Source organism: Heterodontus francisci, chromosome 7, assembly GCF_036365525.1.
Source record: "Heterodontus francisci isolate sHetFra1 chromosome 7, sHetFra1.hap1, whole genome shotgun sequence".
NCBI classification, from domain to species: Eukaryota; Metazoa; Chordata; class Chondrichthyes; order Heterodontiformes; family Heterodontidae; genus Heterodontus; species Heterodontus francisci.
In genome coordinates this window covers 132,220,454-132,233,114 of record NC_090377.1, presented here as the reverse complement: position 1 = coordinate 132,233,114, position 12,661 = coordinate 132,220,454, and the positions used below count along the sequence as shown (strand labels likewise).

Sequence of the window (12,661 nt, the reverse complement as noted above, 5' to 3'; positions counted from 1 at the left end):
TTAAAGTTTTCATATTTCTGTTTAAATCCCTTCATGGACTTTTGCTTCTCTATCTCTTTAACCTCTTGCAGCTCTACAACTGCTGCAGAACTTTGAAAGAATTAATTCAGAACTTGCAATGAGTATACATTCCCTGCAGGAAAACCCCATGGGAAAAGTGGTCCAACTGTGGCTAACAGAGAAATTAAAAATAGTATTAGCTTAAAGGAAGAGACTAAGAATGTTGCTAAGAAGAGTAATAAACCAGAGAATTGGGAGGATTTTAGAATGCAGCAAAGGATGACTAAAAAATTGATAATCAAAGAGAAAATAGAATGAGTAAACTCGCAAGAGACATAAAAACAGATTGTAAAAACTTCTATAGGTATGTAAAAAGAGATTAGAAAAGTAAATGTGAGTCTCTTTAGAGGCAGGAACAGGAGAAATTATAGTGGGGAATAAGGAAACGGCAGACATTAAACAAGTACTTTATCTGTCTTCACAGTGGAAGATGCAAAAAACGTTCTGGTAATAATGGGAAACTTAAATTAGTATTAGTAAACAAATAGTACTGGAGAAATTAATGGGACTAAAAGTTGACAAATCCCTGGACCTGATGGTCTACATCCTAGAGTTTCAAAGGAGGCTACAGAGATTGTGGATATTCCAAAATTTGCTAGATTCTAGAATGGTCTCTTTGGATTGGAAGGTAGTGAAACTGCTATTCAAGAAAGCAGGGAGAGAGAAAACTGAACTATGGGCCAGTTAGCCTGATGTCAGTAGTGGGAAAAATGCGAGAATCTATTATGAGAAACATTGTAACAGGGCACTTAGACAAATCATATGTTTGGACAGAACAACACGGATTTATGAAAGGGAAATGATGTTTGACAAACCTGTTGAGAGTTATTTGAGGCTTTAACTAGCAAGGTAGATGAACGGGAACCAGTGAATGTAGTATATTTGTATTTTGAGAAAGCATTCCATAAGGTGCAACAGGAGTTATTACAAAAAATTAGGATTCATGGGATGGGGGTAATATACAAGCATGGATTGAGGATTGGTTGACGAATAGAAAACAGAGTAGGAATCAACGGGTCATTCTTGTGTTGGCAGGCTGTAACTAGTGGGATATCACAAGCATCAATGTTAGGGCCTCATCTATTTACAAAATATGTCAATGACTTCAATGAGAGGACCAAGTGTAAGGTATCCAAGTTTGCTGACAGTACGAAGTTAGTTAAGAAAGTAAGTTGTGAGGAGGACTGAAAAAGGCTGCCAAGGGATTTGGACAGGTTAAGTGAGGGGGAAAGAATATGGTAGATGGAATAGAATGTGGAGATGTGTGAAGTTATCCACTTTGGTGAGAAAAATAGAAAAGCAGAATATTTTTTAACCGGTGAGAGATTGGGAAATGTTGGTCTTTGGAGGGATCTGGGTGCCCTTGCACACGAATCATAGTAAGTTAACATCCAGGTACAGCAAGCAATTAGGAAGCAAATGGTGTGTTAGCCTTTATTACAAAGTGGATTGGAGTATAACAATAAAGAAGTCTTACTGCAATTAAATAGGAACTTGGTGAGATCACACCTGGAATACTGTGTACAGTTTTGGTCTCCTTACTTAAGGAAGGATGTACTTGCCTTAGAAGAAGTGTAATGAAGGTTCACAAGAAGGTTCCTGGGATTGTCCTATGAGGAGAGATTAGGCCTATATTCCCTAGAGTTTAGAAGAATGAAAGGTGATCTCATTGAAACATACAAAATTCTTAAGGGGCTTGACAGGGTACATGCTGGAAGGATGTTTCCTTTGGCTGGGGAATATAGAACTATGGGTCATAGTCTCAGAATAAGGAGTTGGCCAATTAGGACTGAGAGGGGGAGAAACTTCTTCCCTCAAAGGGTCATGAATCTTTGGAATTCTGTACCTCAGAGAACTATGGATGCTCAGTCATTGAGTATATTCAAGACAGAGATCGATAGATGTTTTCATACTAAGGGATATGGAGATAGTGTGGGAAGGTGGACTTGTGTTAGAAGATCAGCCATGTGATCTTATTGAATGGCAGAGCAGGCTCAAAGGGCCAAATGGCCTACTCCTTTTTCTTATGTTCTTATGTATATACCTGTTCCTCTGACTCAGGCCTCATGCAATCTTCGCTTCCTTTGCCCCACCTTTGGCAGCAATGCCTTTAGTCATCGAAGTCCCTCATGCTGCACTTTCCTCCCTAAACCCCTCCAACCTTTTCACTGCTGTCGTCTCCTTCAAGATGCTCCTTAAAATCTACCTCCTTTTGTCTGATTACACCTCTGTGAATTGCTTTACTGCTTTAAAGACTACATAAATGTTATTTCGGATTTACTTTTTCCATACCATTTCCTCTGTTATATGCCTGTATGGGATCAAGCCACTCTATTCTTTCATCGTATCTCAAACCCCTGACTCTGGGATCGGCCTCATGGCTCTTCTCTGCACTATCTCCTGCACTTGACTATCTCTCTTGTTTTTTGGTGACTAGAACTGGACACAGTACTGAAATTGCATTCTGACAGCCTCGTACAATTTGATAATTTTTTGTGATTGGTATTCTACTGTCTTGGCTCACAGTTCAACATTCTATTGGCTTTGTTGGTTCCTGCTTTGGATTGGTTGGTTATGTTGAGCATAAAGTTACATGTGGAATCTGCAGCATAGAAACAGGCCATTTGACTCGTCTTGCCTATGCCATTGTTTATGCTGCACATGAGCCACCTTCCAACTCTCTTCAGGGTCACCAATGGTGGAGCGATTAAAATCAGGGATGCTCAAGAGGCTAGAATTAGAGGAGCACAGGTGTCTTGGAGAGTTGTGGGGCTGGAGGAGATTAGTGCAGCTGGGTGGGACTGCACTCACCTAGTGCCATTCTTATCAATCTTATCGTAGCCAGAGAATCAACTGTAATGGCTTCTCTCCTCACTCCTGCACTGAAACCTCTGGTGTCCCCCAAGGATTTATCCTTGGCCCCCTCCTATTTCTCACCTAGATGCTGCCCCTTGGTGGCATCATCTGAAAGCAGTACTCATGTACGCTGATGACACCCAGCTGTACCTTACCACCACCTCTCTTGCCCGCTCCACTGTCTCTAAATTGTCAGACTGCTTGTCCATCACCCAGTACTGGATGAGCAGAAATTTCCTCCGGTTAAATATTGGGAAGACTGAAGTCTTTAATCCCCACCACAAACTTCATTCTCTAAGCACTGACTCCATCCCTCTCCCTGGCAACTGTCTGAGGCTTAACCAGACTGTTCTCAACCTTAGTGTCATATTTGACCCCGCGATGAACTTCCGACCATAGATCTGCACCATCACTAAGACTGCTTATCTCCATCTCTGTAACATCGCCTGACTCTGCCCCTGCCTCAGCTTATCTGCTGCTGAAACTCTCACGCATGCCTTTGTTACCTCTAGACTTGCTGATTCCATTGCACTCCAGGCTGGCCTCCCATGTTTTACTCTCCCTAACTTGAGACCATCCAAAACTCTGCTGCCCATGTCTTAACTCATTAAGTCCTGTTCAACTATCACCCCTCTCCTTGCTGACTGACTTTTGCTGCCGGTTAAGCAATGTCTCAATTTTAAAAATCTCATCCTTGTTTTCAAATCCCTCTGTGGCCTTGCCCCTCCCTATCTCTGTAATCTCCTCCAGGCTCTGAACCCTCCGAGGTATCTGTGTTCCACTAATTCTGGCCTTTTGAGCATTCCCGATTTTAATTGTTGGCCGTGCCTTCAGCTGCCATGAGCTCAATGGCCTACTACTGTTCCTGTGTTCCTCCTTTATAGTGTTGTCTCACATACCTCCTCTCTAGTCTCTATCAAGAACCTGGGATAAATAACCATTTAACCCTGGAGATGTATTGAATTATAGGCGCTTTCAGGTTGTCCACGATTTCATATCATTTATACAAAAGTTCTGAATTTTTGCCTCAGTACTCTTACCTAGATGAAGGTATTGTTCCTCATATTTAAAATTATGAAAAGATGGAACAAGATAGTTAGAAGCAGATTGTTTCCTGTCAAAATGGTCAAAAATGTGGACCCGTAGATACAAGATTAAATGCTAGAGATTTGGAACAGAGGACAGGTGAAACTTCTTTACATAGTCATTAAGAAATAGGAATTCACTTTGAGGCAGAAACTGTGTTAGTATTCAAGATTAGATTGGGTAAGTGGATGAAGTAGAAGAGATATGGGGATAAATGGAAAAATATGATTAGAATTATTTGTGTAAACACTGACATGGACTGGTTAGGCCAAATGGCTTATTTCCATGTTGTAACATTTATGTCTTCCCTTGTGAATACTTTCAGGATATAATCATTCAGAATATTTGTTATCCTTATACTCACATGCAAATAGAAAATGCTGGAAATACTCAGGTCTGGCAGCATCTGTGGAGAAAGAGAAAAACAGAGTTAAAACTGTTTCTCTCTCCACAAATGCTGCCAGATCTGCTGAATACTTCCAGCATTTTCTGTTTTTATTTCAGATTTACAGCATCTGCAGTATTTTGCTTTTGTATCCTTATAGTCATCCTTGGTTTCATTCCCATTTGTATCCTTTCAATGTCACCACTTCTCTGACAGCCCTCCTGTTATTGCAATACTGAAATACTATTTTTACTCATACATGTTGGCTGTTCAGCTGCACTTTTCTCATGATCTTTCTCTGTTGCTCTGATCAACCCTGTGAGTTGTTTCTGCATAACCCTATATTTGTCCCACGGAACCTCTTCTCCTTTAGTCTGAAAGATTTACAGAGATCATTTTGCCTCTTTATTCCGTTATGTATTTTTAATCCATTTAGGATCATGTTTGTGTGATCTGAGTTTGCTGATCTTCGAGGCAAGCGTTTTTTTTAGAACCATAAAACCATAGAAAATTTATGGCACATAAGGAGGCCATTCAGTCTATTGTGTCTGCACTGGCTGAAAAAACTAGCCACCCAATCTAATCCCACCTTCCAGCACCTTGTCCATAGTCTTGCAGGTTACTGCACTCCACGTGCATGTCCAGGTACCTTTTAAATGAGTTGAGCGTTTCCGCTTCCACCACCGATCTGGGCAGTGAAATCCAGACACCCACCAAGCATATGTTACCAAGCATCATCTTCCATTCCACTTGCATTAATACCACCATAGCAGTTGAGAATTTTTACCCAATTAAAAAAAATTATCAGTAAAAGTGACAATAAAGCTTTCAGATTTTTGCAAGAACTCGACTGGTTCACTAATGTTCTTTTGGGAAGGAAACCTGTTATCATTACCTAGATGGAGTAACACAGCAAAGAATTCCTTTTATGTTTTCTAAAATTACATTGATACATGGATATCATTCATTCAAAAATCCCCAGTCAGTATCAGGATGTGATTGATCCAAGTACTGAAGACAGGGAGCCGCTTTTATGTAGTAGTGCTCAAAATGGTTATTATGTGCGGATAGAAACTTGGGCTTCATATTATACCATAGGTAGCCCAGTTTTGAGTTGAGAAGGAATAAAACCCATATGGGCCCACAGATGCCAGTATTGTGGATCTGGTAATAGGGCTCTTCTGTACCTTTTTTTAATTCATTCATGGGATGTGGGCATCGTTGGCAAGGCCAGCATTTGTTGCCCATCCCTAATTCCCCTTGAGAAGGGTTGTGGTGAGCCACTTTCTTGAACCGCTGCAGTCCATTGACTTTTCTGTAGCTGTATGGTACATCTGAGTGGTTTGCTAGGCCATTTCAGAGGGCAGTTAAGAGTCAACCACATTGCTGTAGGTCTGGAGTCATATGTAGGCCAGACCAGGTACAACTCCATGTTTGAACCCCTCCAGTCAGATTTCTGTGCCACTACAATGCTGAAGTGACCCTCATCAAAGTCTTAAATGATATCCTCTGTGACTGTGACTGTGGTGCGCTATCCCTCCTCATCCTTTTTGACCTGTCTACGGTCTTTGAAATGGCTGACCATGCCTCTCCTTCATTTTGTCCAGCTGGGTGGGACTGCCCTCACCTGGTTCCATTATTAGCTATCCAGTTACAACTAGAGAATCTCCTGCAGTGATTTCTCTTACTCTCCTGCACAGTTACCTCTGGAGTCCCCCAAGAATCTATTATTAGCACCCTCCTATTTCTCATCTACATGCTGCCCCTGAGTGACATCATCTGAAAACACGTCATATTACAGATGTATACCAGAGCTGGCAGGCAGCCATAAAGACAGGGCTAAATTGTGGCGAGTCGAAGAGACTTAGTAGTTGGCAGGAAAAAAGACAGAGGCGCAAGGGGAGAGCCAACTGTGCAACAGCCCCAACAAACAAATTTCTCTGCAGCACCTGTGGAAGAGCCTGTCACTCCAGAATTGGCCTTTATAGCCACTCCAGGCGCTGCTTCACAAACCACTGACCACCTCCAGGCGCGTATCCATTGTCTCTCGAGATAAGGAGGCCCGAAAGAAAGAACTGAAGATACCCAACTCTACCTCACCATGACCTCTCTCGACTCCTCCACTGCCCCATGGTGCTTGTCTGGCATCCAGGATTGGATGAGTGGAAATTTCTCCAGTTAAATGTTGGGAGAACTGAAGCCATTGCCTTTGGTCCCCACCACAAACTCCATTCCCTCACCTCCAATTCCATTTCCCTCCCTGGCCACTGTGTAAAGCTGAACCAGATTGTTTGCAATCTCGACAGCCCATTTGACCCTGAGCTAAGCTTCTTTACCAATATCGTCTCCATCACCAAGACCACCTACTTCCACCACCCTAATACCATCTGTCTCAGCCCCTGCCTCAGCTCATCTGCTGCTGTCACCCTCATCCATGTTGCTTCCAGACTTTACTATTCTAATTCTCTTCTGGCTGGCCTTTCTTTCTTCCACCCTCCACAGACTTCAGCTCATCCAAAACTCTGCTGCCATCACCTAACTCACACCATTTCCCGGTCACCCATCACCCCAGTGCTCATTGACCTGCATTGGCTCCAGGTCCAGCAACACCCTGATTTTAAAAATTTTAATCCTTGTTTTCAAATTCTGCATGGCCTTTCCCCTCCCTATCGCTGCAGACTCCTACAACCCTCTGCCAACTCTGCGTTCCTCCAATTTTGGCCTCTTGTGCATCCCTTTTTCTTTTGCTGTGCCATTGCTGGCTGTACCTTCAGTTGTCTCAGCCCCAAACTCTAATTCCCTCTCTAAATTGCTCTGCCTTACCACTTCTCTCTCCTCCTTTAAAGGTAAGCTTTTGGTCGCTTGTCCTACTGTCTCCTTCTTTGGCTTGATGCCAACTTTTTTTAAAATCAAAACCCTTGAAGCATCTTGAAATGTTTTACGATATTAAAGCACTATATCGTAACTCCAGAATTGGCCTTTATAGCCACTCCAGGCGCTGCTTCACAAACCACTGACCACCTCCAGGCGCGTATCCATTGTCTCTCGAGATAAGGAGGCCCAAAAGAAAGAAAGAAGAAAGAATATATATGCAAGTTGTTGTTTGAATGAACTGATCTTAGCCTGGGAGACACGAGTTCCTGCTGCTGATCACTATTCAGTGGCTGCTGCTGGGAAATACAGCTGAACATTTGTTCTTGTAACTGACTGCTCCACCTTTCCCTGTGTGTGTATTTTATTTCCCTCCATTGTTTTGTTGAGAGGGGACAAGCAATGGGAGGATGGGGAAATGTTTTGCTGTCTGGCACACATATGGGTGTGCCCCAGAATCCAGTTGCGACACCACACAACTTTTGATTCCTACACAATGACTTGTAACTTTGTGTATTTTTAGTAGGGAATTTTGCCAAAATATGCATGTCTTGCAAGGCTGTCCTTAAAGTTTCACTATGTCATGTACTAATGCTTGTGCCCAGTGGAGAGATAGCAAAAGTAATGTTGGTTGCAATTGACCCCCTCTGTGTCCTTCATTCCCTGTTCACATCACCCTCCAAGTTGATGTGGATTTGTCTGCTTGTGGCTCTCCAAGGCAGAAGGAAGAATCCAGGCTTATTTAGTGTATTGGTACTCATACACTGTAGGGAAAATGACACAAGGCAGTTCAATTCATGCTATATGCTTTTTTATACATAACTTCAAATTGCTCTCTCTGCCATCACAGCACCCACCAATACTTTATCCCTAATATCACATAGCCCAAACTGCTTTTACCAAACACAGGTTAAGCTTGAAAGAAACACTGCTGGGTGTTTTCTGCAGCTCTGTTGGAAATAAAGTAAAACTTTCATGCCTACTATTGTGATTTGTTGAAATCCTAGTACACTGCAAATGCACACACCAACAAATAGCCATCCAATATCCTGACGAGGATAGACAAAGTCAAATATTTTCCTGAATGGATACACTAATGTTACAAGGAAGAAAGGCATCAAAGAACTCCAGCACCTGTTAATGATTACCTGTTAATTTCACACCAGTGAAACAGAAGCTGCCCAGACACTGGTCTCTAAATGCTACCCAGTGCTCACTATATGTTAAGCTTGCATTAATAGCCTTTCTGCTGGAGCAGGAGAAACAATGGCCACTCATCTTTACTTTCAAATTCCTCCATGGCCTCGCCTCTTATCTCTGTCACCTCTGAAATATTCTTCTAGTTCTGGCCTCTTGCCCATTTCTGATTTTAATCACTTCACCATTAGCGGCAGTGCCTTCAGCTGCTGAGGCTCTGGAATTCCCCACTTAAACCTCTCTGACTGTCTTTCTCTCTCTGCTCCTTAAAACCCAGCTGTTTAACCAAGCTTTTAGTCAGCTGCCCTAATACCCCTTTATGTGGCTTAGTGTCAAATTTTACTGCTCCTATGAAGCATCTTGAGATGTTTTTCTTTGTTAAAGGTGCTGTCTGGATACAAGTTGTTGTTATCACTGAGTCTTAGAGATGAGAGTATTGCCATCAAGGCAAGGTGTCACTACCTTAATTAAGACTAAATTTGAAATCTTGTTCAGAAATGCCACATAATCCCTGTGTGGAAAATGTCCCTCTGGTGTGTGGGGTGCGTGCCGTTTTGAGGTTGGAACCTGAGGTCACAAGTTCAATCACTGGTTTGTGCTGCGATTAGATTCAGTTTTGCAGGTCTAAAGGTTCCTGTCCCTGATCTCATGACGTGATGACAGCTTGCCAACACCACCGACGCCATGAAAAGTGGCTGCTTGGGTTATATCTAAACAAAAGTCAGTGCCTTCAGGAGAGGAGGGAAAGAAAAATGTTTTTTGTTTGAAATTGGAATTTATTTTTAATATTTAGGAGCAGTATGGGATAATAATACAGCTCTTGTACCAGAGTTTTCTTTTGCAGTATAAACTTTGCCAGTAGGAGGAATCGAGCACTTTGACAGATGTTGGAGTTCAGTGCTCTTTCACCTTTTGGATAATTCACAAGTCGCTATTCTTGCATCTTTTTACAAAATAATCCCGTGCTGACATTTCAACTGCTGGCCTCAACTGGCTGCTGATGACTATGTGTTATAATGGTTAAGTCACAGCGCAGAGACAGTGCTGTGGACTCCCAGTGATGGCCTCAGCCCGACCTCCATCCCCGTTGTACATAAAGATTATGTTGCCTTCTGCATCCTGTCTCTGTACTTGGGGAGAAAACAATAGCTGAAATGCCTTGGATCGTTGTGGAAAGAACAGTAATCTTGTTTATAAAAATTCTCTTACCACAGTATTTCCTGCAGTTTACTGAATCCATTACTGAATAAGTAAGTCAGCTTCTGTTTCATTAACTTGCACATTAAGGGTTGAAGGTTTAACTGTTTCCTTTGGATCACCTTGGGCTTGAAATTGGCTTTGCTTTTCCTTTTGTTGTGTTGGTTTCCAGTTTGCCTCCTTCATCTCTTGAAGGCAGTGACTGTTGTCTAGGGTAGAGTCGCACAGGGCCCATTTGCTCACTGGTATTTTGCCCAAGTGGCCATTTATCATGTTTGAGCCAAAGCAGCACATTGGTAACTGTAGCATCAGAGCTAAGCCAAATGCTGCACTCTTTTGTCAATACTTGTGCTGTTCCAATGGATGGCATTGAGTTAGTGATTAGGAGCAGGAATTCTGGGTGATTTCCCCCCCCCCCCCCTACTGTTCCAGCCTGCTGAGGCCCATTGTAGTGCCTGAGAACAGCTAGTTCAGCACAGACTGAAGATTCAATCTCAGATTTTCCAGTCTGAGAGACTCAGTACTGCGCTGTCATTGGAGTGCTCCTGTAAGTTTTGTACTTATTAAAGCGAGGTATGTCTATGCTGGAGAATGAAATACTTTCCATAATCCCGTTGACAGTGCCAGCAACCAGCATAGTTTAGGTGCAGAGTGACTCCTACCTTAAATGTTGTCCCAAAGAGCTGACTCCTGGGATGAAGGCGTTGTCTTATCAAGAATGGCTGAACAGGTTAGGCCTTTACTCATTGGAGTTTAGAAGAATGAGAGGTGATCTTATTGAAACATATAAGATTTTAAGGGGGCTTGACAGGGTAGATGTTGAGAATGTTGCCACTGGTGGGGGAGTCTCGAACTAGGGGACATTGTTACAGAATAAGAGGTCACACGTTTAAAACTGAGATGCGGTTTCTTCTCTGAGGGTGGTGAATCTCTGGAATTATCTACCTCAGAGAGTTGTGGAGGCTGGGTCACTAAATGTATTTAAGGGAGGAGGTAGATGGATATTTGAAATCTCAGGGAGTCGAGGGTTATGCGGAATAGGCCCGAAAGAGGAGTTGAGGCCTGGGATGGATCAGCCATGATCTTATTGAATGGTGGGGCAGGCTTGAGGGGCTGAATAACCTACTCCTGCTCCTATTTCTTATGTAAGAGCGTGCAGCATTACATTTCTGATGTCCTTAGTAAGAGTAATAATTTAATGGTAACTTATTCATAGCTTTTGACTTAAACTTGCAAGGATCTGTGTTGAGACAAACTCAAGAAACTCAACCACAGACTCCATTTTTTCTTAAACTCCTTAACCCTCAGCATTCCATGTGGGCCAGGACCCCTTTTCCTCTTTAAGTGGCCAATCTGCACGTCAGTGATCAAATCTGCTTCTGATCCTGTCTTCATTCTGTGTCCACACAATAGGTGAGAATTGCCAGGGAATGGATAAAGAGTAGGAACCCTGGACGACTTCCCCAGCTGCAACTACTTTGGTCAGTACTCCTAGCACATCCCTAGCTAAGAACAGTTAACAGCATACCTGAACCTTGAAGTTTCCTGGCCTGTGCAGTCTGACTACTCATTGAATACACTTGCTGAGCCATTATGGAGTAAGAGAGAAAGGACTTTCCTCCCACCAGAAGGCTGGATTTGAATCAATGTTCCAGAGGTAGAAGCTCAGTGTCATAATCCACTATACCACCAAGACCTTGAAATTTAAAGTTTAATGGTACTGTTGACGCTGACCCTCACCTAATGTATTGTTACTCCAACTTTGTTATGGGCCACAGTTACAACCAATGTCTCACTTAAGGGTCATTCTCGAGGGAGCATTGCAACATACAGGATGATGGGGTGTGGCTCAGCATCTCTAATGCCCCACACAGTAAGCTCCTGATTTCACTCAGTCACTTTAACCACTTGCCAGGTGGAAGCCAAATACTTTCTCTCAGGGATGTGAGAAAAAAAAATTGCACAACCAGTAGTTCCAATCTAATCGGGCTTGCCTTTTTTGTAGTACCTTATCACACCCCCTGAAAAATCCCAAAGTGCTTCACGTGGAATGGATTAGTTTGGAGTCCAAAAATTTTGCCACTAAATATGCACAGAAAGATCCCATAAGCAGCAATGAAACAAATGACAAAATCAACCTGTTTTTGTTGTAAAAGCAAAATACTGCAGATGCTGGAAATCTGAAATAAAAACAAGAAATGCTGGAAATACTCAGCAGGTCTGGCAGCATCTGTGGAGAGAGAAGCAGAGTTAACATTTCAGGTCAGTGACCCTTGTTTTTGTTGCAGTTGCTTCAGGGGAGGTATGCTACCAAGAATGTCGAGAGAATTCACTGCTATTACTGCCGTTGGACTTTCATTGCCTGTTAACAACCAGTGGAACAGGCAGCTGGGGCCTTGATTTAATATCTCAGCTGGAGAACTGCTGAATGGTGCAACAGTCCCATAATGCTGCACTGGAATGTAAGTCTAGTTGTGTGTTCAAGTCCTGGAGTGGGGCTTAGACTCAAAAACCTATGGACTCTAAATGTGGAACTGCCACCAAACTTATCTTTCTGTCTCCTACACTGGACGAGTTGGTTAAGACCATTACCCAGTGTAGTAAAAAGCCATACATAGTACAGCACTGCAATGCCACTGCGTTAGGGAGTGTAAAAATTAACCAGGAATCCTGTGTCTGAACACTTTGCATCTTGAGCAAGAACAAGGACAAAACTGCCTTAAGAATTCCACAGTATTGTGTAGGATGCCTTTTGAACATCTTTTAGATTACACCCTAGCAATCATACTTGAGTGTTCATTAATCTTTCTATAACTATACTGCAATTTGGGTTGCAGAGTCTTTTTTTGGGAGCAGGGTGGAGCAGCGTTTGTGCTATACTGGTTCAACACATGATGTCAAACAGAAGCCTTTCTCTGTGTTACTCAGGTCAAGTTAAGTGGGAATTTTATTGTCTGGGGAGAGTTTTGGAAGTATGCATGCTGTGACTCAGATTTCTAATCGCTGCTG

The 12,661-nt window shown here is 42.6% G+C and overlaps 1 protein-coding gene across 3 annotated transcripts in view; it reads left to right on the top strand.

The window, feature by feature from the left end:
• Positions 1 to 12,661, top strand: part of bmpr2b (bone morphogenetic protein receptor, type II b (serine/threonine kinase)) — a 362,014-nt gene that overhangs the window by 63,253 nt on the left and 286,100 nt on the right. Inside the window, exon 1 of one of the 3 annotated variants that reach the window (XM_068036169.1) lies at positions 11,832 to 11,914. The exons of the other annotated variants lie outside the window; for them this stretch is intronic. Within the exon in view, the coding sequence (XP_067892270.1) occupies positions 11,851 to 11,914 (64 nt within the window). The 5' untranslated portion in view covers positions 11,832 to 11,850. Of the gene's footprint in view, positions 1 to 11,831; positions 11,915 to 12,661 lie in introns of those variants that run through there. 3 annotated transcript variants of the gene reach the window in all.